Source organism: Odocoileus virginianus, chromosome 5 (genome assembly GCF_023699985.2).
Source record: "Odocoileus virginianus isolate 20LAN1187 ecotype Illinois chromosome 5, Ovbor_1.2, whole genome shotgun sequence".
Classification (NCBI taxonomy): domain Eukaryota; kingdom Metazoa; phylum Chordata; class Mammalia; order Artiodactyla; family Cervidae; genus Odocoileus; species Odocoileus virginianus.
Window position 1 is genome coordinate 86906956 of NC_069678.1, and position 27992 is coordinate 86934947.

Below are 27992 nucleotides of genomic sequence, written 5' to 3' on the forward strand. Positions count from 1 at the left end.
TGTCTGAAAGAGGCACTTTCCAATCCCTCACAGCTCAGTAGCAGAATTTTGATGCTACCTTTTCTGGTGAAGGAGGAGTCATTTCATTCAATGACAAGAACAAATTAGCTCCATGACACTGACACACACATGAAAACTCACCTTTCTTTAATTGTCTTCTGTAGCTCTGTGAAGTCCTTTTTGAGGTTCTGCACCCTGTCTTGGTGCTGGGACAGGTCCAGAGCAAAGCCACAGGAGCTCAGGTCAGTGACTAGGTGCTCAAGAGTATCCAGATTCTCCTGTTGGTCTTCCATTTCCAAACTGAGCTCCTGTCAAGCAAACAAGGAAATGTATTCAGTCCTCTGATCTTTATAAACACTTAAGACTCTAAAAGAATGAAAGGTATCTAGATTAAACCTGGGACAAGTTCTCGCTAATCTGTAGAAAAAGAGGGAACAAGGACTTCCCTGGTGGTCCAGTGGCTGGGGATCGCTTGCCATTGCAGGAGGCATGGGTTTGATTCCTGATTTGGGAAGAGTCCACATGCTCAAGGACAACTAAGCCCATGTGCCACGACTACTGAGCCTGTGCTATAGAACCCAGGAGCAGCAACTATTGAGCCCGCACACCCTAGGGCCCATGCTCTCAACAAGAGAAGACAACACAGTGAGAAACCCATGCACTGCAACTAGACAGTAGCCCTCACTTGCTGCAACTAGAAAAAGCCCAAACACAGCAGTGAAGCCCTAGGGCAGTCAAAAATAAAAACACTGAAATAAAGGAAAAGACGGAATAAGAATTGAGCATGTTCACTGTGTTGATTGCTAGATCAAAACATAAAATACGTGGGATTTCTCCAATCCACTTGAGAGTGGCTGGAAATTACAAAGGAGCCTCGTCTCCTTCAAACAAATCTTTAAAGAATCCAGAGGCAGCAGACAGACTAAAAAGAATATAAGTTTCTGGTGTAAAAAAGATGTGACATTCAATCATGACTTTGTCACTTACTAGTCTATGATCTTAAGCTATTAAATTTCTGTAAGCTTTCATAGTCTGTCTATTCTTTAAAACAGGTAAATAAACTCTTTACTGTTATTTAACACTGTATTGAAGATATTGGCCAATGCAGTTGGGTAAGAAAAAACATTTTTTGGCATAATAATTTGAAAAGAAGAGATAAAACTATATTTGCAGATTACATGAAAGTACATTTGTAAAATCTCAGAGAATCAACAATATAACCAGATTGAAAAGTGAAGTAATTCAAGGAGGGAGAATATAAACATATTAAAATCATGAATAACACAACAGCAGTATAAAATTCCACAATTTTAGGAATCAACTAATAAGAAATGTACAGAACCTTTACAAATAAAACTTTAAAACATGTCTGAACAACATGAAAGCAGACCTGTAAAAATGGAAAAATGTCCATAAAGATGTGTGCATGTGTGTGTATGTATATGTATGCATATACACATTGTGAATAAGTGAAGTAATATGACCCAAATAAAATGTGACCAACATTTTTCTCTAAGATTGATAAAGTTGATTCAAGTGTTCACATGGAAAAATAAATGTACAATTACAGCTATGAAAAATCCTAAAAAAGAAAAAAATAGAGGAGATTAGCCATACCAGATAGTAAAACATAGCATAAATCCTCTAGAATGTTAACAGAAAGACCAGTGAAATAGAATAGAAAATCAAGAAACAGACTTGAATACATATGACATTTTGTATATGATAAAGACAGATTCTCAAATCATTGGGGTAAATACAGATTTTTCAAATAAATAACCTTGGGAACAACTAGAAAGAACTTTGAGAAAACATAAACTTGAATTAATACTTCATATATACTTCAGAATAAACTTAAATTATTAAAGTATCAGAATTTTAAAAAGAGAGGAAAAAAAAAAAAAGAAACCATGTAGGTAGAGTTCATCATAACCTGAATGAGGCAAAAGGCTTTCAAACTGACTAAAAAATACATCTTCAATGAAAGAGTGATACCTCTAGTCTCAAACTATACCATAAAGTGACTGCAACTATACTACAAAGTAATCAAAACAGTGTGGCACTGGTACACACATACAATAAGACATATACATCAACGGAACACTATAGAAAGCCCAGAATATAAATGGATAAAGAAGATGTGATACACACACACACACACCGGAATATTACTCAGCCATAAAAAGCATGAAATCTTGCCATTCATGATAACATGGCTATATCTAGAGTGTATGATACTAAAGGAAATAAAGCAGATGGAGAAAGACAATACTGTTGATCTCATTTATATGTGACATCTCAAAAACAAAACAAGGGAACAAACAAAAATGAAAACAGATTCACAAATACAGAGAACAAACAGGTGGTTGTTAGAGGGAAGAAGGGTGGGAGAATGGGAGAAATAGATGCAGAGAATTACGAGGCATAAACTTCTAGTCATAAAATAAATTTAAATCACAGGGATACGACATAGAGCCTAAGGAATATGGTCAGTAACACTGCAATAACTCTGAGTGGGGACTGATGTTTACTAGCTCTATCATGGTAATCATTTCATACTGTATTGAAATGTTGAGCCACTATGTTGAACACCTGAAACTAACATAATATTGTATGTCAACTATATTCTTTCAATTAAAAAAAACTGATAAAATCTACTGTGTAAAAATTTTACACGACCAAAAAACATCCTAAGGAAAGACAAAAGACAAACTGTGAGAAAATATGGCACAAATAAACGCACTTACAAAACAGAAAAGACTCACAGACATAGAGAACAGCTTGTGGTTACCAAGGGGAAATGAGGTAGGGGAGGGAAGGACTGGGAGTTTGGGATTAGCAGATGTAAACTATTACATGTAGGATGGATAAACAACAAGGTCCTACTGCATAGCACAGGGAACTATATTCAATATCCTGTGATAAACCATAATAGATATTAAAAAAAAAGAATGTCTATAACCGAGTCACTATGTTGTGCAGCAGAGATTGGCACAACACTGTAAATCAACTATACTTCAATTAAACAATTAAAAATAAAATAAAAGTGGATAACAAAAAAAGAGAGAAAGATTTCCTAATCCTACCCACTGAAAGGACTGAGAAGCTATGGCATCCTAGTGGCTCATGCAGTATCTGGATTTTGATGTCTAAATATAACTGTCCCGTAAAAATAGGCTTCCTTGGAGAAATAGGTGATTTCAGGTGTGGGACAGGGAAATTACGAGATGACCATGACACATTGTGCCAGAAAGTAAGAGAGTACTCATATACTGGTAGGGACATGTCAAAAAGATACCAGGAGACAGCTTAAAGGGGCTCTCATTGACCAAACACGGGAAATTGATTGAATATAAAAAAGAACAATAATGATAATGAATATGGGACCCCAAAGTGACACTCTTTTATACATTTATAAAGAGAAAGAAAATAGCAATTGGTAGATCGAGATGAAAAGTATGCCAGTGTTTATTGTGCTATTCCTTTTACTTTTCTAGAATTTGAAAATTTTTCAAAACAAAAGCAAAAAGTGAGGAGAGCAAACTGAACAAAACCATGAGATCACAGTACACTATGGAAAAGGCCACACAGCTGGTAAACCAAGGTGGTGGTGTTGGCATACGGCAATGCTAAGGCACTCCAGGTGGCTATGTGGGCAGCTGCGGCCGTGCTGGAGCTGAAGTGAGCCACCACTTGATCAAATGAAGTACAGGCATACACTGCGACCCTGGAGACACATCTGCATCTGTGCAAGGCAGTATTTTCAGCTCTGCCTACTAGGTATATGGTAGGATTACACTTCTCTACCCACCTTGAAAGTCTGGTATGATCATGTGAAACTTGCTTTGACTAACAAAATGTAAATGGATATGGTATGTCCTCTTCCCCTTGCAGTAGTAATCATGAAAACATATGTCAGGATGAAGTTTCCATCAACTTGAAAGACTGAGTGATTATGGTGAGCTAAGTGTCCCTGGTGATCTGGGCTGAACACGTGCTATGAGCGAAAAATAAAGCTAGGCTGTGTTTTTTAAAAATGAACAAACAATATCGAGTTTATAGGATGGCTGTGAGAATTCTTTAAGACAATGCAGGTCAAGTTGCCAGTATACTGACTAACATATTACGTGCTCAGTAAATATTTGTTTTTCCTTGCCCTTCCTTCCCCTTTATTCCACCAATCTGGCAGATAAAGCCTCACCTGGATCTGCTGGAAGAAATGTGCAATATCCTGATCTGGCTGATTCCCAGAGGCCAGCAGCCGACTTTTGTTTTCCATGAATTGCTGCAGCTTCTCAGAGAGATGTTCAAACATCTCTGCCTGGGGAAGAAGCTTCTTTAGGGAGCTCTCCTTTTCCTGCTGCTGTAGACAGAGCTGTTCGAAGCGCTGGTTCACCTCAGCCAGTTTGCCGTGCAGCGCAGTGGCCGTGGTGCTGTCTGCTGTCTCCATGAATCGGGTCACCATACCACGGGTGGCCTCCAAGCTGCTCTTCTGCCGAGCAATATCCTGCTTCAATTTCTGTCATCAAGAGCATATCTGTCAGCTCCTGGCTCAGTTATTCCGGGACATCTGAGCCACAAACTAATAAACTTCTAGTAACTACATGCTCACTTCCTCAAGGAGGCTTGAAGGATTGCAACTGAACCTTCAGAACATCATCAATACTCTTAGTTCTCCACCTCAGGCCACCAATGACTTTGCTATTACCACTGTCCCCCAAGTTTACCAATGGTTTGGAAATTGAGCAGACATACCTTTACATTGATTAGTCATCATCTCTAAGTCTATTAGAATATTCATGGAAATACATTCTTTTCCTGATACTTTTCCAAAATGATGTCACTATGGTAGGTGGCAAATATATCCTCTATGCTAACTCCTGGGGCACAGGTCTCACCATGTTAGTGGCCAGGGCTTCTTGGATGGCTCCTGATGACAGCGACACCACCTGCTCCTCTTCCAGGTTATTTTCAACTTCTCTGATGGACTGCAACAAGCTGTCCAGGCTTTCCTGGACACTCTGAGACTGGGCAATTGCCTTCTGCAGCAGAGCAGAGCGCTCCGCCAGGCTGCTGGAGAGGCGCTGGAAATGGCTGAGTATGGAATCTGGAAAATCAAGGCCATGACAAGAAAAAGTAGAGACAATTCTTCTGTTGTACTTTTTAAAAAATGTATTTAAATTGTACATGTTAATTATTACAACAATGGACATCAAGACAAACAGAATAAGCTTAAATACCTCACTATTTGAACCAAATTCAATAAGCATTGTATTGTATATTTAGCACCTACTAAGTGCCAAAAATTGTGCTCAGTGCTGAGAACTGAAGATTATTATGATAAAGTCCCTTCCTTCCACAAACCTTAAAACTCTAAACGAGAGCGTAGGTAGTGGAAGGCATATCAATCAACCACAAAAATAAAATCACAAGTGCTATATTAGTACTAGGAGTACTGTACTAGAGAAGACAGAAGGAAAAGTTATTTATCTTTTACTTCTTGGGGGTGGGGGTGGGGTCAGGAGTTTACCTAGGAAGTAACTTCCTGGTTACAGCTAGAAGCAGGAGCAAGATACCATCACGCACAGTAAGCACTTGATAAATGTTAGCAGCTAAGAAACAGGACAAACTTCAGGGGGGAAGCAATGAGGAAATGACTAGCTCACTTGGGAAAGGAAGGAAGTCGGGTGTGGTAGGAAGGCGAGTGTCTGCGGAAAAAGGGTTGAAGCCAGGCCACAAAGGCCTCCTACAGTGTGAGATTCACGTTCGTTAGAGGGTTAGCTCTGTGCTTGGATCCGCAGCTCCTCACCAGCAGCACAGATGCTTGTGCATCACAGTGTGAGATACCACAGGCCAGAAGGACACACTTGGAGGCAGGAGTGGCCGTTGCTGTTTCATACCTGTAGTTTCCTGAACATGTTTGCGGTCTGGGGCTGGCTCCCCTTCAATTTCCATGAGGTCGTGAGCTACTTTTTGGAGTTTTTCTACAGGTACTTGGTGCTCAGCCAATTCCTCCTGCAACTGCTGCTTGTCCATGGAAAAGGACAAAAGAAAACCATTAGAGTGAAGTAATCAAAGCGGATTTCTAGGGATCGAGAGCTACTGAGCAGCTCTGTAGAATAATTCTGTTTATCCACAGCCACAGACGTTAGAATACAGTGTTCAGGAATCAGATCTCGTCCAAGGCATTCCAACGCCTGCCTTTCACCTCTGCAAGCATGTGCTTTGCTTTGGGGACACTCTGAGTTGTGTGGAACAAGAGCCCGTGTCCTGGCTCACCTTTGTGGTTGCAAACTGCTGTTGCAGGACCCCAGGGTCAGAGGCAACTGTATCTGAGAGGAGCTTCTTCACACTGGCCTCGCAAGCTTTCATCCAGGCCTGCAGGCTGTCGGCGCTGTTCTGAAACTGTTGATACTGGCCGAGCAGCATGTTCAGGTGAGCACCCAGGTGTGTACACTGTGCCAGAGAAAGAAGGGGAAGCAGACCAAAGCAGGTCAGGCCAGAGGCAGCAGCTTCCCAGGCAAGTCCAAAGAGGCCTGACTGTGCTCCAGGGACCTGACTGAGACTGCAAGAGAGGGTAGGTGAGCCTCCACAGGTAGACAGGAGCAACCGTTTTCTACAAGTGTGTCCTGATTGTTTGATCCAGACTATCCACCCCAACTTTACTATATACGGGGGAAGACTCAGTGAGTTGTATGACAGGCTACTGGTGAAATACACATCAAGCTGCAGGCAAAGGTGGGGATCAAAGGTACAAAACATTTTCCTATTGGGAGCGTTAAAGATGTTGGCAAAAACATAAGACAGGTAAAAAGAATTAAGTGGATTCTGTATCTTGGGAGCTAAAGGAACTTCTTTGATAGGGAGTAAGATTAAACTTTACCCTAAATGTTCTATCCAGGAATGAAGACTATGTATTTGGTCTAAGTTTCCCTGTGCTCTGTCTCTTGGTGTTCACACCTGCTGGTCAAGATATAGGGAGGCGATCACTCCCACCTTCACCACTGGAGTGAGACATACCCCAAGATAGGGCTCAGGTTGAGCATAAGCCCCTGGGCCTCTGCATTTTTTTTTCCCCTGGAGGCTCATAAAGACATTCTACAAATCCACTTGCTCACTGTGTCCTGAAGTTCTTACTGTAAGCCCCAGAAACCATCCACGGTTGTGTGAGGGCTGCCAGACACCACTCCCATACCTTTGAATGGAGAGCACTGTATCTTTCTGTTGCATCTTTCAGCTTGTCCTTCACTAAGGTTCCAGTTGCTGATGGTTCTCTGCCATCCTCAAGGCAGTTTTCTGTGTCCAAGACCTTCTGTCCTGAGATAGTCACAAATCTCAAGTCTCCTTTGTGGGAAATGACATCCTCCGAGAAGCTCCCTTGCCGCTTCAGGAGGGCAGGAAGGGCCTCGGGGCTGCTGCCTCCCTGATGCATGCTCTCCAGCTCTTTCTCAGACCGTTCCAGCCAGCTCTCAAACTCTCGATGGTCCTGCAGAAACTTTTGCAGCTCATCCCGCAGTGTTTGCACCTGCTTCAGTTCTGCCTCCGACTGGGCCAGGGAAGTCGCATACTGCTCCTTCAGCTCTCCGAGCTTCTCTTGCAGCAGCTGTTGTTCCTTGGGTGTGAGGCTGTGGCCGTGCTGGTCCAGGAAGGCCTGGGCTGACTGCGTGGCCAGGATGAAATTCTGCTGCTGAGACAGCAATTCCTGGTGACGAGCCTGGCAAAAAAATCCCCCCAAACAAAGGACTATCAGTAGGGATACCAAAATGACTTGGTTATGTCTACAGCCGGAAGTAGGGAGAGATCGCAACAGGCCACTTTTCCAGCTGCTCAGATATTACCAATCTCTCTGAATTGCTAGGTATTATGCCATATGCTAATCCCAGTGAACTGATTTACCTAGGGTCTGACAGCTGTCACGTATTATTTCATCCGACTTGCGCCACCATCTGCAGTGCAGGTGGACTATATAATTCCCATATCAAAGAGGGGATGAGTGAATGCCAAAAAGGTGTTGAATGTCTTAATAGAGGCTATGTAGATAGTTATGGGACAAACTGTGACTAGAACTGGAGTCTCTTCACTAAACGACCGCAGGTCAAAGAGAAGGTACAAATGGCCAACTAAAACTACCCACCCTGATGGAAGGAGTGAGTAATCTTCACAAGCCATACATGGGACAGCATAAAACAGGTTATCTGCAAATGCTAAGCTGTGAAATACGTCATTCATACATCCTTGAAGAGTGTTCCTACTAGAAAATATCTTGGGAAACTAGTTTTTCAGATAAACATTTGTATATTAGTAAGAATAAACTGTATTTCTGCATAGTACAGGTAGTCTGTACTTTGTGTGTGCTATGTTTACGTGCGGACACGTGGACCTTTTTTCTACTTAAAAAATGGAACATAAGTTCTTTGAGGACAGTCGTGGTTGCTTTGTTTTGTCCCTAAAAATGTTCTTCCTGAGGCTAACAGAAGACAGTGGGTGCTTAGGAAGTGTTTTTGACTATCCGCACTGTGAATGCAACTCCCTAGAGAAAGACAATGGCAACATGATAGCTTCAGCTTCCGATGCCATCTCAGGGAAGTTGGGGTGACAAATATATCTGGCTGAAAGAGAAGGAGGGGGGCAGCACTTGGGAGGTGCTGAAAGAAAGACATCAGCACCACAAGATGTCCCCATGCTTATCCACCCAAGGTAAGGCGGCTCCCTTCCTAGCTAGGATGGAGCTGCCAACAACCAGTATCAGGGAGCCCCTGTGACAGCAGGACCATTTCTGCTCTGTGCTAAGACTGCCATGGCTTTAGGGTACACACTACAATGGATCTGACAAGTGCAGGAAGTAGCTTGCAAGAGGCAGAAATTCTATGAATACAAAATAAAGCAATGGCCCACACAGGCTGTTCAACAGAAGCATTCCAGCTAAGCCAATTTTATTTGCTAAAAAGGTGTCACTACTAATATATGTGACCCATGTGTTTTCTAAGTTCCCTAAATATATATAATAGTCTTCTTATCATGCACTAAATATGCCTGCATATGCCAGTTAATATCTTGGAGATGATGGATCTGGTTGGTTTACTGGCTTATCTCCAATGCCTGTCATACAGTGGGTTCTCGATAATTGCTGAATGAATAAATGAGTAGAGAAAAGTAAGAAATGATTTCTTAAGAGCATCAGGGAGCCATTAAAGGAGTTAAGCAGAAAGACAGCATTTAAGAAAGCTCACTTAGTAGTGTGGGAATGGACTTGAGGGTAAAAGTCAAGAGGCAAGGAAACCAATAGAAGCTACTGTAACACACGAGAAAGCTGATGGTAGTCTGAACTGCAATAATACCTCGATGGAAATAAAAAGTGTGATGTCTTTGAGAGATGTAAGAAGCATGGGATTTGACGACTGATTCAAAGTGGGAGAGGGAGGGAGGGAAAGGAATCTAGGGTGATGTTTTAGTCCAGGCAAGTGAGTGGAAATTTAGGAAGGAGAACATGTTCGTTGGGGGAGAGGTACTTTAGAAAACAGGAGGTCCATTTCTCAGGTTGAGGTGCTTGTGGTTCCAAGCTGCAAACAGAAAGAAGGATTTATACACTCAGGACAGGCATTCAGGCTGAAGACAAATAAATACATGGAGATCACTAGTACAAACAGGAAGTGAAGTGTTATGGATGGATGAGATTACCTAAGGAAAGTATATCCTAAATGATGAGACCTCGGCTACAACTTGGAAGTACATCAGTGTGTTTCAGAAGCTGGCCAGAGGAAAGGAAGGAGAATTATCAGGGAAGACAGTGCTATGGAAACAAGGGGGAAACTACTTCCAGGGGAGTGGTCAAGGGTGTTAAGGCTGCTGAGAAATCAGAGATATGAACTGAGAAGTTCTCACTGGATTTAGGGCAGGAGGTTATGGTGACTTGCCCAGGGCAGGAGAGATTCACCCAGCATTGTGAGAACAAGCTAACATGCTCACCTTCAACTTCTCACACTGCCTGTCCAGCTTCTCTGGGGCTTCATTCAGCCCAGTGTGACCATCGGTGGTATCCAAGGCTCCTTTCTGCAGGTTGCCTGAGAGCTGCTCCATCTGCCCTTCCGATGATCCCACGGAGGTCACCCAGTCCAAGAGGGCATCGATCTTCCTCCTGTTCTCTGCCAGTTCCTTTGCTGCTTTACTCTGAAAGCCACAGAGGGAGTCTGGTGAGAAGGCCTTAAATACTCAGCTACCATATAACCAAAGGTTAAGTAAAGGGAAAGATGCTCAGGTCAAAAAAAAAAAAGAGAGAGAGAGAAACTCTAAGGCTGGGTATAAACAAGTCTTTGCGTTCACAAAGAAAAACAAGCATGTTCTAAATCCGTTGAAAAATAATTATTTAAAATCCTTAAATTTGATCTATATCTCATCACTTCTAACAGGGGATTTGAATCCCAGGATTTGAAAAGGCTCTATTAAGTGGTGATTTTGTTCTGGCAACCCTCCAGGTTTTACAGAATCCTTGCTAGGTATGCAGAAGTTACACACTAACTTAGTAAGATAAGAAATAGCACAATTACATTCAATTACCTGGCTGCTCTTCCTTAAAGAAATCACAGATCACTCCTATCCTTTCCTCTGCCAAGAGAGCACTGAATTCTGAAACTTGCCTCTCAAATTCTATTTTCTGAATCTTCAAGTATTTTATAAATAAAACAGGTTATGCTAAGTGATACGTACATGTATTTCAGAATTCATCTTCAGGTAACGTACTTCTCTTTCCCACATTCTCTACCGCCCTCATTAGTGTACAAGTTCACAACCAGACAAAGAACTCTAATTCAACTAGCCAGTGCTAGGTGGGGTGCAGAAGACCACAAGACTTCACCTTAAGTTAATCCCAGTGCCATGATTTCCCACTGAAACTGTAATGGCAGCCTGAGGAGAGCTTGAGGCCCATTAAGACTGCCCAGGTGTCTTCATTAGCATCCTTGGATCACCAGTCTAGATTCATGTTAAAAATATGCCCTATGCTTTTTCCCCAAAGATGATGATGATGCTGATGGTGATTTGGAATATGAACTTTCCAATTATTCCTGACTTAAAAGTCCTTCAGAATGTTTCTTGTAAAAATAAATATCAACTCACAGATCAGCTTCTGAATGAGCCCTTTTCCTCAATTCTACGCTCTCTGGAAGGTCATCCGCTTTTATTTGTGTAGGTACCAAAATTTTCTTTTTTGAAAAAATACCAAGCATCATAGCAGTCTGGTTACCTTTTCAGTCTCCTGCTGTAAGGCTGAGGTCACCACTTCCTCCAGCTCCTTCTGGGCCAGCTTTGTCCTTTCCTGGAGAGCTTCATACTGCTCCTTAGCCTGATGGAGTTTCTCCCGGAGAGCTGTCAACTCATCGGGGCTCAGTTTAGTCTGGTTCTCTTCCAGGAACCCTTCAGTGTCTTTGACAACACTGGCAAATGAGGTGGCATGATTCTGAATGTCGTCCTGTAAATCCTTAACACGTGAAAATAGGATAGCAGAGGCTTCAACTTTAGTTCTTCTAAGACCTCTCAACAGTACAAAGATGGAATGACTAGGACATTATCTGCAATGGACATATTTCCCTGACTATAATTTGCTAAGTTTTATGCTTAAACCAATGTAGATAATAAAATTTTAAATGCTTTTTAATTGAGAAGCTTCTAAAAATATTTAATTTTCTAAGAAAAATTTAAATTTCTAAGAAGATATTTAGTGAAGATATAAAAGGAAAATGCCCACAAATACGATTTTTATTTTGCAATGACTTATCCTCAAAGAGATCATTTCTTCTGTAAAGCAGAGTTGACAATGGGACTATAACAGTGTTGAGACCTGGCTGGTTCTTCGTAACTCTCTTGGTTATCACTCCTGAACCCTCATGTAGCCTACAAAACCCAGCATGATCTGGGTCCTGCCTCCTCCCCAGCTTTATTGTTCACTAATCTTCCTTTTGTTCTTTGCAGTACAGTCAAACTAGCTTTTTTCCAATTCTTTAGTACTGTGCTTGATCGCATTTCCACCTCCAGACTGATGGACAGGCCTCTGCCTGGCATGTCTTCTTCCTCCTCCCACCCCTTCATGTATCAGCCCCTACATATCCTTCATCTCAGTTTAAATGACACTTCTTTAAAGGAATCTTCTGATATATAAGTCAAGATCGGGTCTGTTATATCTTCTTATGTAATGTTTCCTTTATAGGTATAATAGTGAATACAATATATGCTCACTTCTGTGATTATCTGTGTAAAGTCTGTCTCTTCCATGACACTGTAAGCTTCATGAGAGCAGGGATACTTAACCATTATGTCGCTGGCACTAAGCGCTGGGCCTGGCACACAGCAAGCCTTTCTAAGTACTTACTGATGGAATGAAAAAAGTGAGTTAACTCTTACTGACCTTCAGGTCGCTTTGGTTCTTCTGCAGAGCAGAGAGATCCTGCTGGGTGGCTCTACCTTGATGGCCAGCCAATGCTCTTTCTGCCTGTCCCACCCAGCTGCAAAGATCCTCCAGTTTCTGGTGACAGGTATTTTGTTGTTTCTGCAGGGTCTAATTAAAATGCAAAGGGGCCAAGAGATAATTAATGATTCTCATTTTATAAATATAAGATAACTCCCTGAAATGTAAAATAGGAAGGTTATATCACAAGGATGGAAAAGTTGGTGGGAGACTAGAGCAGGAAAAGGCACAGAAATCATATTCAGAAAGTTCCCCTCATTTGGACAGTCTATTGGTCTGGATCTATGGTCTGAATTACAATTAGGAGTGATTTCAGGTGAGAATGCTCTGAGGTTTTGGTTTGGAAGCTCCTTTGCCAGACTGCTTCTTATCCATGGAAATGGAGAAGAGAGAGCCTAGATGCTTAAAATCCATAGATGATACTGGGGATGAAAATAAATGACAGGTTCTGATCACTTCTACAGGAACTGGATGATATACTACATATGAAGTCATAATATGGAAAATTAGAAGGACTGGAGTAGGAGGAAAAATCAAGAAACTGGATAATTTATAAGCTAATTGAGCTTCTTAATAATTAATCTGACTTTATATAAATCAAATGTCTCACAAATGCAGACACCCATTAAATGGAATGATTACTTGCCAGGCGTGAGGGGCTTGGCTATTTTGAGAAGAAGGGAAGTGCCCAAGAATAGCAATGGGCTCGGTCCTTCAGGTGTCTACACCAACAGCCAAGAGAAAAGATGGCCGAGGGGAGGAGGGATTTGCTTCTGTGCCTGATCCTTTTCCAGACCTCTCAGTCACATGACACTGAAGCACCTGATTGAGCAATTGAGCATGATGTGTTCTCCTGATCATCCTTCTAAAACCATTTTTCCACCAGTTTCTACCTTCTGATGGCATTTTGAGTCACCTGCACTTACAAACAGGTGCCCAAATTGGCCCTCTCTCCCCCGCTTTAGGACAAACAGAAAGGCTCTGGCAGAGAACTCCTAAGAGCTCTTCAGCTGCAAAACAGGATCCTCATGGGTTAGGATGGGTGCAGACTGAATCTGAAAAAAGCAAAGCAAACAAGTTAACACACAGACAAACACATGCATTCAGGGCAAATATAGAGAGAAGCAGAGCATTTCTGACAATAACAAGGTTAATAAATGTCGTGGAATTAATTACACGCTTGAAGAGAATGTTCACATGCAACTGGACCATCTTCTGCAACTCAGGGGCCTACCCTGGATGTGGGCTGTATCTTAAGGTGGCCCAGACCAATGCTATTACATTAATTATACATAAGCTATACCAAGCTGTATAAAATCCAAGTAAGGACACTGCTAATTTCCAGATTTAGAAGGTAACCTACCATATTTCATTAATATCTTACTTCAATTTTAATCCAGTTGCAACAACTAAGCAGTAACAAGGGACATACAGACTTCACTAAATATCCTGTAAGCCTGCCTCAAAAGCTCAATTCTACTATGCACAATATTTAATAAAAGAGACACTGAGATTGTTTTACTGGTGATAACAATTCTAATACTATCTTGCTGAATTTCAATTTATTATTCATACAGAATAATGGCATAAGCATCATTCTTGGTATTCTAAGGTTACGATGTTACCATGCAATTATGTTGAGCTCTACAAGAGGGTTGTGATAGAAGGTGGTAAGATGATTAGTCTCCTGCTTCCTGCAAAGTTTATCAACAGTGCTTCTACACAGGGTTTTCCACAACTGAATAAGCACTAGATACCACAGAAAGGTGCTAGAAAATAATAGTTTTCAAAGGTGCTAAAGAATTAATATGATTCTGATAAAAATCTGTTTGTCAACTGTCTGAAGGTGGTCAAGGAGTCTTACTGTTAATCATCTGAAAAGCCCTAGAATCAAACTAACTTCAGGACCATTCTTCTCAAGGGCTCAGAGTATCTAACTGCTCCCAACAGTCCTCAAAAGAATACTGAGGGAGAGTGGTGGAAATAAGGGCTGCAGATAAAATTTTCATTTGAAAGTCAGAGAATGAGATACAGTTACAGTAGAGTTTAACTAAGAAAAAAACAGCTTGCACATGCATACACACGTAAACACATATATTCTCTCACACGCAAACATAAACCCAAAAACACGGCAAGAAAGACAGTCAAAACAGCTGTCTCGTGGACCAGAACCAAACTGGCCTGGACCAATCAAAACTGGTAAACGCAGGCTCCTGGAACCATGACAGATGGTGTCTGGCCAGAAAACCCAAAGACAGAGGACAATCCCAGGGACCAACTGAGCCCAGCCGCTGGTTCAGTCTGACCTTGACCTGGGCAGCCTGCTCCATTTGTTGAAGACGGTTCCGCAAGGCATCCCCCTGAGCTGTAGTCTCTTCTACAAGGTCCTGGAAGGACCTCTGCAGTTCATTCAGCAGCCTCAGCATCTGCCGGTTCTGCTGAGGAGACAAGTCCTGGGCATGCTCAGAGATGAAGAACTGAACATCAAAGGCAAGTGCGTCCAGCTGAGGTTTCCTCCCGGCCACGGGCTGTTTCAGGTCCTGAGCGAGATGGGGAAGGAAGAAAAGGGAAAAGAAGCTTCTAATTCTCCATAAAAGCAGAAACTGTTGGTTCTAATCAAAGAGTCAACATAATCAAACAGAGGTGAATTTCCTGTATTTTTAAAAGTGACACTGATTACTTCTAGGGCCAACCCATAATGGAAGTTTCTCTCACTTCTGGCCTCTCCAGAGTCCTCACATATTATAGCTAGGTTTCCTTTAACTGTAATTAAACGAACAGTAAATTAAATCAACCACCAATTTCTAAATGCACTATACTTTCCATTATTTATATTAATAGAAAATAATAAATAGCAGTGCTATTTATATTATAGCACTGATAATCCCAAATATCTGTGAAAAAATGCTATACTTTGGAAAGTAGAGCATGAATTTTTGGTCTGAGATAGATCTAATTGTATTTTATTAGGTTCAAATAACCATTTGTATTTGTCTAGCCCTGAGATACTGGTAAGCCAGAAATGAGAAAATATTCAATTTCTTAGTGGTTCACTAAAATTTGACTTTTAAATAGTTATACATGTTATACATTTAAAACTGTACAAAAATGTCAAACATGTTATACATTTTAAAACTGTAAAGGATTACAGTCAGATAAAGTAGTAAAAAACTGCCTAAACACTAGAATTTATCTGCTTTTAGACAATTAAAAAGCATGCAATATTCCCACAAACTTTTAGTAATCATTACCCACGTTATACTGGATGCAATTAAAAAACCATAAAAACAAGTAGAATACCTGCATGTCTATCACTTTGAAATTGGGAGCAGTCAGCAATCCTGCAAAGTGGGCTTATAGGAGGACTACTTGCATATTTATCATATGACTATACTTCCTTTGTCTGTGAACACATGGATTTGGGAAACTCACTGGGAAAATGAGGCTTAGACTGTGGCTCTCTTCCCATAACGGAATTCATATAATTTATAACTAGGCAAGGACACAAATATAGGAGGTGCTCTGTTTTTATATTTCATACTATGTCATAGGAATTTTTCTCACCCTTGCTTCTTTCAAAACTCTGTCAGTGAACAGAGTCTGCTACTCATTCCTCCATCAGTATATTTGGATTAAAGGGTATGAAGGCATTAAAGAAGGCAGGTCAGTGCTGACCGAGCAGAGCCGGCAGCGCCGGGATGGTGCTGCTGGATAGTGAACAGTTCCTGACGGAGCTGACTAGGCTCTTCCAGAAGTGCTGGTTGTCGGGCAGCGTGTTCATCACCCTGAAGAAGTATGATGGCCAAACTAAACCCATCCCAAGGAAGGGTTCTGTGGAGGGCTTTGAACCCTCAGACAACAAATGTCTGTTAAGAGCTACTGACGGGAAAAAGAAGATCAGCACTGTGGTGAGCTCCAAAGAGGTGAATAAGCTTCAGATGGCTTATTCAAACCTGTTGCGAGCTAACATGGATGGGCTGAAGAAGAGGGACAAAAAGAGCAAGAGGAAGAAGAGCAAAGCAGCACAGTGAAGGGCACCAGCGTTCCCGCTTTCACCAACTGACCACTGAATTGCTATTTTTCCTCTGGTTTTTATTTTTGGCCACAAAGCTGAGTTTCTGATTCCCTTATAATGACTGTTTTCATGTGAGATTAGGGTCATTTTTGGATGAAGGGCTGCAGTGTTTACAGGGTAGTTACAAGAAGCCAGTTTATCTTAGATCTGGCTAAGTGGTTTGTGTTGGACGGCTGTATATTCCTGGGTAATAGTTTACAGACTCTCTAGCCATCTGTAAAGAGCAGTGTATTATTTAACCTGTATTTATCAGCACTGACCAACTTTGACTCTTTTTCCTGCCCCATAAAAAGGTTCTGGCCACAGCTCCTCGTTCTGGAATGATGTGATATGAATAGGCTTGAGGCCCTGTCTTGTGGTTTACTGGAACTGAAACCTGACAATTTTATTAAAAGTTGTGTTATTTCATGGGTTTCCCAGCTGGCTGTATAATTTTATCATCTTAGTGCCTTTAGCAAATTTGAATGAGTTTCATAGCCAAATAAGAGTTTGCTTAACCAGACTAAGGATAAACTTATTAGAGAATCATCAAGAATAAAGATTCCAAGTTAATGATGAAAAAAAAAAAAAAAAAAGAAGGCAGGTCAACTCTTCCAAGATAAAGAAGGGCAAGGATGCATACAAGGGAAATCTGACCACAGACAACATTTAGGTCTGTACCTCTTAAGACTGGGGAAAAGGAAGAGGATGGAATAGGAGGGAACATCTCTAGTTCTGCTTTGACTTCAGAAAGAATTTGAGAGGAATAGCTATAGCAGAGGGTGGATAAACCAATGTGAGCATTACCTGATATTATCTTAAGTATAATTCAAAAGAAACAACAGTGCTGAGGGCAGGAGAATCCTAGGCTTAAATGTATCTTAGAATCTTAATTCTCACTGACTTACAAAAAAGAATCAATTAACTTGGAGTTTAACAAGAAGAAAACCATCTCTCAAGATGAGGGGTTGGTCATCTACATTCCCCAAGCCAGACCTGCCTGTCATCTGATCTTGTAAATAAAGTTTTACTGCAACATGTCTACAACAATTTGTTTATATGCTGTGTATGGCTGCTTTCATGTTTCTACAGCAGAGATGAACAATTGCCACAGAAACAGGCCACATGCAAGACCTAAAATATTTACTGTCTGGCCCGGTACAGGAAAAGTTTGCAAAGACTTTATTTCTCAAATGGAAAGTCAAAGTTTCTAAGTAAAGGCAAGTACAGATACTGGTCTGCCTAGCAGAGACATAAAATTAATACAACACAAAAGGGCAAATAAAACATGCTTGAGAGCTGGTGGTGCACTCACCTCACACCGTTGGAGGCAGTGATTCAGGCTGTCAGCATCTGTTTCACTGTCATATTCCTTTTTGTTCAGAATAACATGGGTATTGTCAACCCAGGTTCTCAGATCTTGAAGTCTGCCTTCTAGCTGTTCATACTGATTTAACACTCTAGTCTAAGAAATAAATGGCAAGTTAGATGATAAAACTCTCCAAGCCTGCCCAGATTCTGTGAGCCTTTGTAAATAAAAACAAGAAGCTACCTTCTGTACTTCCAAGGCACTCTGGAGGTGGAGCAGTCTGGAACCCCAGGTGTCACTCACAGAGCTGAGGGACTTTTGAAGATTCTTGGCGTCTTTTTCTAGCGCCTTCAGCAGTTGAGCTGGGACTTCCTGAGGCTGGCTGATGATAATCTGATCCACACACTCCAATTCCTGACTCACCACCGTGGACAGATCCTTTAGCTCCTTGTCTAATACCTGAGGGCATAAACTGGAGTTACCATCAAAATCGAGACTAGAAATCTTGCTGTCTTAGAATCAGCTGTAAACACATTATTCTGTCACCTCATGCTTACACAGGCTTTAGGGCTTATAAAATGTTTTTATAGACATTCATTCGTTTTTCTGTTGTTCTCACAATCAACCATTCTTGAGGAGGCAGAGCAGACATCATAATCCTGAATTTATAGGACAGATGCCTCAGTGCTTAAAAATGTGAATTTGTTTTTCCCTGAGGTCACCCAGCTGATAAGCAATAAGAGCCCAGACGTGCAATCAGGTTTTCTGACTCAGGGCAATGTTTCTTGCCCTACAACTTGCTACCTCTCCAAGAGTGTCATTAACTTTAAATAACGTGATGCAACACGTCAACCAAAGGACAACTCTTCCACTCCGAAGTTCAAGTAAGTGGAACCAAAGAACATAAAAATATCCCAAGCCAGCTTTTCCACCCGGCTATTCCTCAATATTCTGCTCCTCAGCAAAGAAACCAGAAACAAGCTGTGGAAGAGCCTGGTAGTTCCCTGGGCATCGTCCTCACCTCCCCTTCGGCTATCCTGCCTAGGCCCACGCTCTGGACACTGAGAGAACTGGTAAACCTCTACAATCTGCACTCCTCGTGACTCCAACCCTGTGACAGCTCTCAGCCTCCATGTCTATGTCCACGCCTTTCCACGTCCTCAGGGACCTCAGTCCATCAGTGATCACTTAGTCTCTTCCCTAACTTCAAGTTCTCCTGTTCTATCGGTTCTTTCTCCTCAGCCTAAAAGCCCACTCAGAGCTTTCCTCTGCCAATGCACTTCCTCTAGCTAGTGTCCGACCTCTCTTTCCGTGTCTGCACTACCAAGCTTCTGGAAAGCATGACCTACGTTAACTGTCTCCACCTTCCAACATCCTGTTTATTCTCATTGCAACCTAGTTCATATCCCACCACTCGACTGTGGCTGTTCTTATCAGGCGCCTGGTGACTCTCAGGCACTGACCCCGCTTTCAGTTCTCACCGCCCTCGGTCCCCTTACTGTATCTAGTACTGCTGACCAGTATCTAATACTGCCCCGTGTCGCTAATGCTCCCTTGAGTCCCTCATGCTTTGGTTTCTGTGAGACTAGGACCCCATGCTGTTCTTCGTAGATCTCTAGTTATAGTTTTTCCAATCTACTTTTTGTCCATTAAACAGCAGTGCTTTTGAACATGTTTTTCTTCCTTCAGGAGCTTCTCTTGTGGTGTCTTCTCACTTTTCTCAAGCTGATGGGCCTGGAGGAAGTCTCTGGGAACCTACCTTGGCCTGACACAGCAGATCCTGTAGCTCTGCCAGGTTGAGCTCTAGAGGTTGAATCTGCTTGGTCCTCATTTCAATGTCCCGTAAAAGAGACAGATAGGATACCAACTTCTCATCATGTTCTAGGCAGAGCTGCCGGGTAAATACATTCTGTGGAGCCAAAAAGAAAACTCACTCAAATCTGACATTCTCCTTTAAGTCTGCCTTTAAAGCAGGCAGGGTCATAGAACAGAACAGAAATTTTTACTACACATTGCGTGGAATGAAATAAATTGTTATTTTATCTAAACTGTCTCAAATCAACAGACAAAAAAGCAATTCATTAATTTCCTCAGGGAGCACAAGCTCAAAATTATCAATCTATAAGCATCATTTTAGCAAAAACCTCTTCTGACTTCAGGTACCATAGCCTCAGTATTTTAACTTAGCTTCAATGCTACGCTTGCAAATTTCGGAAAGACATTCAGGGCTACTACCTAATTTTCCAAAAACTGTGTTACAAACAGATGACAATAAACTAAGCTATATTTTAGAGAATCCTCTAGTGTCCTTAAGTAGATGTATGTATACAATTAATCATACCTATGAAAACTCAGTATCCAGTCAAGAGTTTTAGCATGAAATTAGCCATAACAAGTAGACACACACACACACAAATACACCACTGGGTAACTTACTTTAGTAGCTCTGAAGGGCTCCGGGTTCACACTCGCTCCCCCTGGTACAGTCATCAGGGGGGTTTGTTCGCTGCCAGGGCTCTCTCTAAGCTTCTCCTGTGGTGTCTTCTCATCCATCTTCATTGTGGGGCACGATATTGGGAGCACCATCTCCTCTTCACTGGTGTCTGGAATAGGACTAATGGTGGCATCCTGTTGTCCTGTACTCTCTTTTTGAGACACCTCTCTGGACAGTTTCTCTGGGAGAAGGGACACCGAGACTCTGGGAACTCTCTGAGTCACTCTGCCTTCAAAGGACCCTACTTCTGCACCTGTAACTATAAGGTTTGACATTTGTAGAGATTCCTCTCCAGGTATTTCCTGAGTTGCCACTATTTTAGACTCAAGAATTCTGCCATGTTCACGATCACTTTTGTTGTCCTGAGGATGAAGGTCCTTTCTGTCCGAGAACTCCAGATAATTGACTTCTTTGGAGCCTACTCTAATTTCTTCCAATTTAACAGTGCTTGTTGAGTCAAAACGTACTTCTTGGTATGATTTTTCTTTATATTCATTAGGTAAGAAAGTCAAATCTTTGGTTTGCCTAATCTTCAAGGCAACACAAGAATCTTGATGATAATCAGTCTCCTGTCGGGTGGTTCCTTGGAAAGACTTGTCTGTTGTGAAAACTGGGGCTGTGTCTGCAACTTGGACTCCTCCCACCGGTTCCTGGTCGTGCAATCCTTCATGCCTTGGGGTCAAAGAGGACAGCAGTTCACTCTGGATCCCAACAATAATTTCTTGAGATTCACTGACTAGATTAGAGTTGAAGAAGGTTAAAGCATCTTGATTTCTTACAGAAATTCCTTTGGGTGTCATTTGGGAAGAAGAGTCTTCAGTTTCACCAACAACAGAAAAGCCCAGATCCCTGTCAGTTTCTTTCCCTTTTTCACGTGCAGCTATCTCCATACATTGATTCTCTATATTGGAGTCACGGTCATCACTAACGGCAATTTCCTGATTCAGCTTTTCTTCTGAAAGAACTGCTGGTCTGTGGGTCTTGACTCTTTCTTCTACAATCTTCTTCCCTCTCTTACCCTTCTCCATGGTTTTCATCGGTTTCTGTATAACCTGCTGACTTAGCAATTTCTCTAAAGTTTCATGATTTGACTCTTGCACTTCTGGAATAATTCCTCCTTGGTTTTCCCTTACTGCTTTAGAATCTAGACTTGATATAGACTGTTTCATATGAGAAATAATTTCTGTTTGTACTATGTTTTCTTGCTCTTCATCTGTATTTTTTTCCATGGTTGTATAAGCCACCTCTTTGGAGTTAAAATCACAAATTTCTGATTGAAGATATGTCTCCCAATCTTGGCCCAGTGATTTACCTTTACCATCACTAGGAATTATAACACTCAAAGATTCCTTAGCATCTGGAGAAGATCTCTTATTTTGGTCATCGCATTCCAATCCCTTTAAGGAAATTTCCCTGCTCTTTTTTGCCTCCTCCCCATTAGAAACTCTCACTTTAATGCTTTTCTGTGCAGATTGGTTTTCAATTTGAAATAATTTCTCACTATCTCCTTTACCACAACTCATTTCAGTGGGCTGACTATGAGCAGTTAACATTTCCTTTCCTAGAAACTGCTTCTTTATTTCACATACTTCAATTCCATCTTGCTTTTCAACATGAACCTGGTGATCACTGGACTTAAATGTATCTACTTGGATTATAGTTGCCAGTTCAGGACTGATGAGTCTTTTCTCAATAGCTTCCTTTAAAGTCACTCTCTGATTATTGAATATGTCAATAATTCCTCCATCCAACACCTGATGAGATGCAATAATTCTGACCACGTTTTCATCTACTAATTTCTGTTCCAGAGCTGATGCCAATGTCAATCTTTTTCCTGTGGCAGGGTCTATGATTCCCCCAGCATTTGCCTGGGCTTCTAGAACCTTCAGTGTAGCTGCAAAGTCTACTTTTCCAAACTTAATTGCTTGAGACAATGTAAGTACTTTGTCACTCGCTCCATCTTTAATGTCTGAAAAGGGAATTACTTCTAGATATCTCTGTCCAGATTCAATATCAATTTTACACTTTTTTACTAATTCTGAATAGGGAACAACTCTGTAACTCTCAGGATCTATAATCCCATTCATCATTTCTGAAGACAGTGTTGCTTTATTAGTTAATCGTCCTTCCTTTTCAGCTTCTGCCAGGGTCAACTGCTGGCCAGAAATGAGATCTACAAAGCTTCCAGTGAAGGCCTGAATTTCTTGGATTTCTCTCTTCAAGTCCGGGGTTACAAGATCTAATTTCATGGCTTCAGAGAGAGAAATAGTTTTCTTTGTTTCAGGATGAGAGAACTGACAGAGGCTTAAGGTCTCAACTTTTCTGAGTTCCTTGGCTAAGTCTTCATCAATGATGCCATGTTTAAAAGCATTATCAACAGAAAGTCTCATTCCAGATACATGGTGAATGATACCTCCGTCTACCACCTGCTTTGTCAACAACTGAATGGCCTCATCTCTCTCCAAAAGTCCTCTGTCAATGGACTGCATGACTGTTAAAGGGGCTTTGCTGTCAGGGTCCATAATTCCAGTTGTTTCCATTTGTAAGCTAATTAATCTCTCCCTAACCGTGTTTTCAGCATCTCTGCCTTTGGAAGCTTTCTCCAGATTTATAAGCTCTGGCTGGTCAGCACTGTCCACCAAGCCAAGATTTGAGGCTAAAGTTACTGAAACCTTTTTGCCTCGTTTCAGGTCAACAACTCCACCAGTCACCACCTGCCCCTCTAGAATTCTGGTGGCTGTTTGTGTGTCGAGAAGTCCAGTGGCAACTGCTTCCCTCACAGAGCACAGCGTGTGGGTACGAGGGTCTAAGACACCACTTATAGCTTTGTCTGCCATGAGGACATTGTGCAACAACTTCTCATCCATCAGACCTTCATCAATGACTTCTTCAGTTGTCAAAGACTCGCAGGTCTGAGAGTCAAAGAATCCCCGAAACATGTTCATCTTTCCCATAAGTTTCACAGCAGTGTGACTGGGCACAAGGCCTCGGGCTATTGCTTCACTTAGCAAGAGCTTTTGGCCTGTCTGTTCATGAAGGATACCACCCTCTACTAATTGTGCAGCTAATGTATTCAGGGTAGCCTCTTCAAGCAATTCTGAAGCAGTACTGCATGGCAGGGAAGATTCACTGCCATCAGCTTCCTTGTCTGTCATCATTCTGCTACCACCTGCCATGCTGTGACTTTCTGGACTTTGTTGATGGTCATCCCTACTCAAAGGTGACTTACTTAATGCTTTCTTCTTGTCCAGAGAATGAATATCCTTATCCTTTTCAGACCTGAGTACTGATTCTAAAGCTAGAGTTTTCTCAACCTGGAATTGTGACTTTTTGCTTTGGGGTTTTATGAGAGGTCTTCCAGCTTCACCTAGAGTATATTCAGTTTCAAGTGTGTTTGCTTGCTCTTTCTGACACACCAAGGAAGTCTTTCTGAGAATCTGCCATTCTTCTTTTAGTGACTCAACAGAAAGCAGGTCTTTGTCCTCCACCACAATCACATCTGCTTTCTCAGGAGGTACTGTAAGGAGAAATTCTCTATTGACATTTTCTCTGGTAGACACTTCTAATTGGTCTTCCTTTTTGGTAGCAAACAACTGTCTTTTAAACTCTGATTTGACTTTATCTATGACCTTCAAAGTATCAACATTTGGGTTTCCCCCTTTTTGTTGCCCTACAAACAGGTCCATTTGGGGGTTCTCTATAGAAGAGCATTCTGTTTCTACAATGATCTTTTTGCCTTTTGCTTCAGTGTAATTCGCCTGATCGGCATCTTCTTTGTTTTGAGAAGAAAACTGGAACTCACGTGACCTCACAGTCAGCTCATCGCAGAAAGTTTCTGTCATTTTCACATTCACTGCTTCTTGTAATCTCCCAGCAGCTTCTAGCCTCTGATGCCCACTTCCAAACACTTCTGGAGGACCTGCTTGATCACCTCTTGCTGTCAGTGCCTCCGTCAGCTCACTGTCCAACAGGAGCAGCCTCTGCCCATCCCTCGCGTTAATGTAGCTGTGAGTCATCAGCTGAAACAGCAGCTTCTCCTTATGGCTTGCGGCACCCTCGGTTTGGCCTGTGCGGTGCAGCACACCTGCCTCTCCAGGATTTGTGTTCAACTTGCCTCGTTCTAAAGAGTCTGCTAATTGCATGTGGGGCATCACATCGGGGATGCAAACTGATTTCAAGTTATTAGCAAGACTTTTGTCTAGCATACCATTTTCAATTGCTTTTTCCCAGGACCAAACCTCTGTCGTTGCTGGTAGAAATACAGCTTTAATATGCTGTCGGTCACTAAGGATTTTATGAGCTAGTTCTGTAGACACAATACCTTGTTCCAGGGCATCTGTGATTGGGAGAATCTCTCCAGACTCGGGCCATAGCAACCCCATGAATGACCAAAGGGACTCCAGAATCACAAGGGCAATCTTAGCAGTTACCAGATCATGGCTCACTGCTTCATCCACTGTCAGCCTATGCCCAGTGACAGTATCTATGATCCCTCCTGTCTGAAGCTGCCTTATGAGGAGAGCACAGGCCATATCTTGGTCAATCAAATTATGTCTCACAGCCTCTCCCACTGTAAGTCTGTGTCCTGTTCTTGGATCTACTATGCCTCCAGCAAAAAGCTGAGCTTCCAGCAGCCGGACAGTAACCTGCCTATCTATCAGCCCTTCCTGAACTGCACGGAAAATGCTAACTTTCCGGCCTGATTTCAAGCTCACCATTCCCCCTGCCAACTGCTTGACAGGCAGCAATTTCAATCCTGATTCCTGGTGGACAATACATCTCTGCATCAGATCCAGTAAATCTATTTTCTCAGCTGTGTTTGGGTCTATCAAGTTCTTGGATGATCTCAAGTGGGACTCTAACCCTGAGTGAAGCCATGCAGAAATGAGGCCTTGGTGAAAAGCCTCCTCTAGGTTAATACAGTTCTCATCATTGGGGAGACTGAAACCTCCAGTTGCCAGGTGAGCTTCTAAGATTTTCAGTCCAACTTTCTCACTGATTATTTTCTTTTCAATTGCTTCCGCCACAGAAAGAGGGCCTTTGTTTTCAGTGAGCCTGCTGATTAAGGACAGGGCATCCTGTAGCTCTTGGAGCTGCTGGTACATCTGGGGATTAATGAGGTTTCTGGCTAGGCCCTCCTCCAAAGACAGCTTTTCACAGGTCTCAGGGGCAATGAGGCCAGACAGGATAACCTGGGATTCCAGAAGCACCAGGCCTGTGTCTTGGTCAATGAGGCCCTTTTGCATTGCTCTGAAGATGGGAAATATCTCCACTGTGCCTAGGTCAATCACCCCAGCCACTGCTCTGCGGCCCTACAAGAAAAAAGGAACAAGAACACTGAATCAGAGAAGCACAATTGCTGAAAGGAGTCATTCAAAGAACTATAGTAGATCAAATTCCGACCACAAGAAAAACCCAGCTTGGGATGAGCCCCAAACTGTAGGAAACATCCTGAGACTTGACAGTGTTAATACTAAAAACCATTTTTTCTGATCTATAGAATGTTTAACATAGACAGAAGTCTACAGAGCACCCAAGGGATGGCAGCATTAAGCATATCTGAGGGACATGCTCTACAAAGTAGCAAGCAAGGAAAGTGAGGGGACAGCTACTTCTAAGACTAAATCACCAAAAAGGCTCTTACAGACATACCAGTTCCCCCAAAGTGAGAATTCACCCTCACATAACAACTTCTCAGGGTTGCAATCCATGCAGAAGACTCTTGAAGTAGCACTTCCCTGCTGATGCGTTCAGCGGGATCGGTCCACGGGGTCAGAAGAGAGACGTAAGCAGCCCAAGAGCCACACAACAGCTGTGCAGCTAGTAGATGGCCCCGTGTGTGTTACTCAGGCAGGTGCTGAGCAACTAGGGTGGTCACATTTTTGGTGGCCAATGCGAGCATTTGCCATGGCAACAGCTCTGAGTTAAATTAGCTCTAGGAATTGGAAGCAGCAAGTCAAGGAAGGAGCAGACTAGGGTCCCTTGACTCTGAAACCACTAATAAATTTTCCTCTAATCCAGGCTAGAACAGGTAATACAGTAATCACAATGATGGCTACTATTTATTGGGCACTTAATATATTTATTAAGCAGTGACAGTTAATCCTCACAACAATCCTATGAAGGCAATTAATTTTTAGTTTGCAGATAAGAAAATGAGGTACACAGAGATTAGGTAACTTGTCCAAGGTCACAAAACAAGTGAGTTCCAGAATCAAACCAAAGGCTGACTCTAAATTTCAAGCTACTCCCTCGTCAGTCAGATCCAGGGGAGCAGGAAGAGTAAGCACAGTAGAGCTCCATCTTACAAAGGAGTTCAGTACTAAGGACACAGAATAAGGCAAGCCTTACACACTGTCAAAAGCATCCTTATAAAAAAGCCTCAAAACAGTTTCTGAAGAATTCCTATCTTGAAGCCTTTCAAGGCAGAATGTTATTCAGAAGTTAAGTCATTGAAGTGTTTTACCACTCAGAACACATCACTTTTATCACTCTCCAACTTTCTACTTCCTCATGTTAGTGTTCAGCATCTTCATCTTCCATACATGCTTATACCTGTCCCTCTTTGATCAGTATTACTTATTTGTCCTTGTTTAACTCTTATCCATGGAAGATTTTACTGAAGCAACTGTCAGTCACCTCCTTGCCTCCCATATAATGCACTTCATTTCTGTCTCGGTGAGAAGCAAGCTCCATAAAAGCAGGTGCTTTGCCCATTGGATGTCTAGAACTAGTACCAGCAGTTCAAGAAACATTTGATGAATAAATGAATAAACTGATAAATGATAAGGAAATCCTTAAAATCATTAACCTACTTTGCCCAGATTTTAAGAATATGCCTTTGAGAATTTTGAGCTGGATTAGCTGCATACTATCAGAGATGGAGAGTAGATAGCAAATGAGGAACCAGATCAGGGCTGCATCTTCATCTTACTATGTTTGTTCAAATAATGGAGTAACTGAGAATTCTTCACACTATTTAAAATATTATATTATGTGTTAGTCTTCATCTTCCCTTTGTTTTTTGACCCAGGATATAGAGTTTAACTTGCATAAGGTAAACGTATGTTATGTGACTCTACCAGCTATCTCGTCTGTAGGGACTGAAGGGAAAATCCCACTGTGGTATGTGACTTTGAAATATATGAAAAATTCCATTTACAAAATTCATATAAAGGCTATTCAGAAGCAGACAATATGACAAAGAAAGAGATTCTTTCAGAGATGTATAATTTCTTCTGTGAGTTCATGGACTCTCAGACATGCTTGTATTGAAAAAACACCCAGAGTCCAGCCAAAGAGAAAAGACTGTTCCTTCTAACACCCTCATAATTGGAGGACAGGCAATAATCACTGAGCTGGGAAATGATCCAGAGAGATTCATTTCGGCCCCACCAAACACGAGCATTCTGACCTACACAAGCAGAAGATGATAGAGGGAGAAGAGGAAAGAAAACATAAAAGGCTCTACTTACCAGAGTTGCAGGGTGTGCCTTGGGCAGATAAGAGAGAGAGCCTTATGGAGCAGCTCAGCCGTATCGCACACACAGTGTAAGCTTGGTGTTAGCGTCCAGCATGCGACTGTTTGTTTTTTGCAAAAAAGAACCCCAAACAGGTCGTCCTCTTTTCCCTTTGTGCATTTGTGCTTAAACTCCAAAGGGTTAGTTAAACTTGTAAG

At 41.9% G+C, this 27992-nt stretch overlaps 2 protein-coding genes across 2 annotated transcripts in view; one reads left to right on the top strand and one right to left on the bottom strand.

Annotated features, from left to right (window-relative positions):
* MACF1 (microtubule actin crosslinking factor 1) overlaps positions 1–27992 on the bottom strand; it is a 338082-nt gene that overhangs the window by 97292 nt on the left and 212798 nt on the right. The window contains 14 exon segments of the mRNA XM_070468372.1: positions 142–308; positions 4202–4519; positions 4899–5107; positions 5901–6024; positions 6280–6456; positions 7196–7714; positions 9967–10167; positions 11240–11473; positions 12398–12547; positions 14764–14997; positions 17827–17976; positions 18064–18279; positions 19580–19729; positions 20257–25626. Coding sequence (XP_070324473.1) covers positions 142–308; positions 4202–4519; positions 4899–5107; positions 5901–6024; positions 6280–6456; positions 7196–7714; positions 9967–10167; positions 11240–11473; positions 12398–12547; positions 14764–14997; positions 17827–17976; positions 18064–18279; positions 19580–19729; positions 20257–25626 — 8219 coding nt within the window.
* On the top strand, positions 16151–16554 carry LOC110139272 (signal recognition particle 14 kDa protein-like). Its single transcript, XM_020896920.2, has one exon. It carries the CDS (start codon positions 16156–16158, stop codon positions 16486–16488), a length of 333 nt encoding a protein of 110 aa, XP_020752579.2. The 5' UTR covers positions 16151–16155; the 3' UTR covers positions 16489–16554.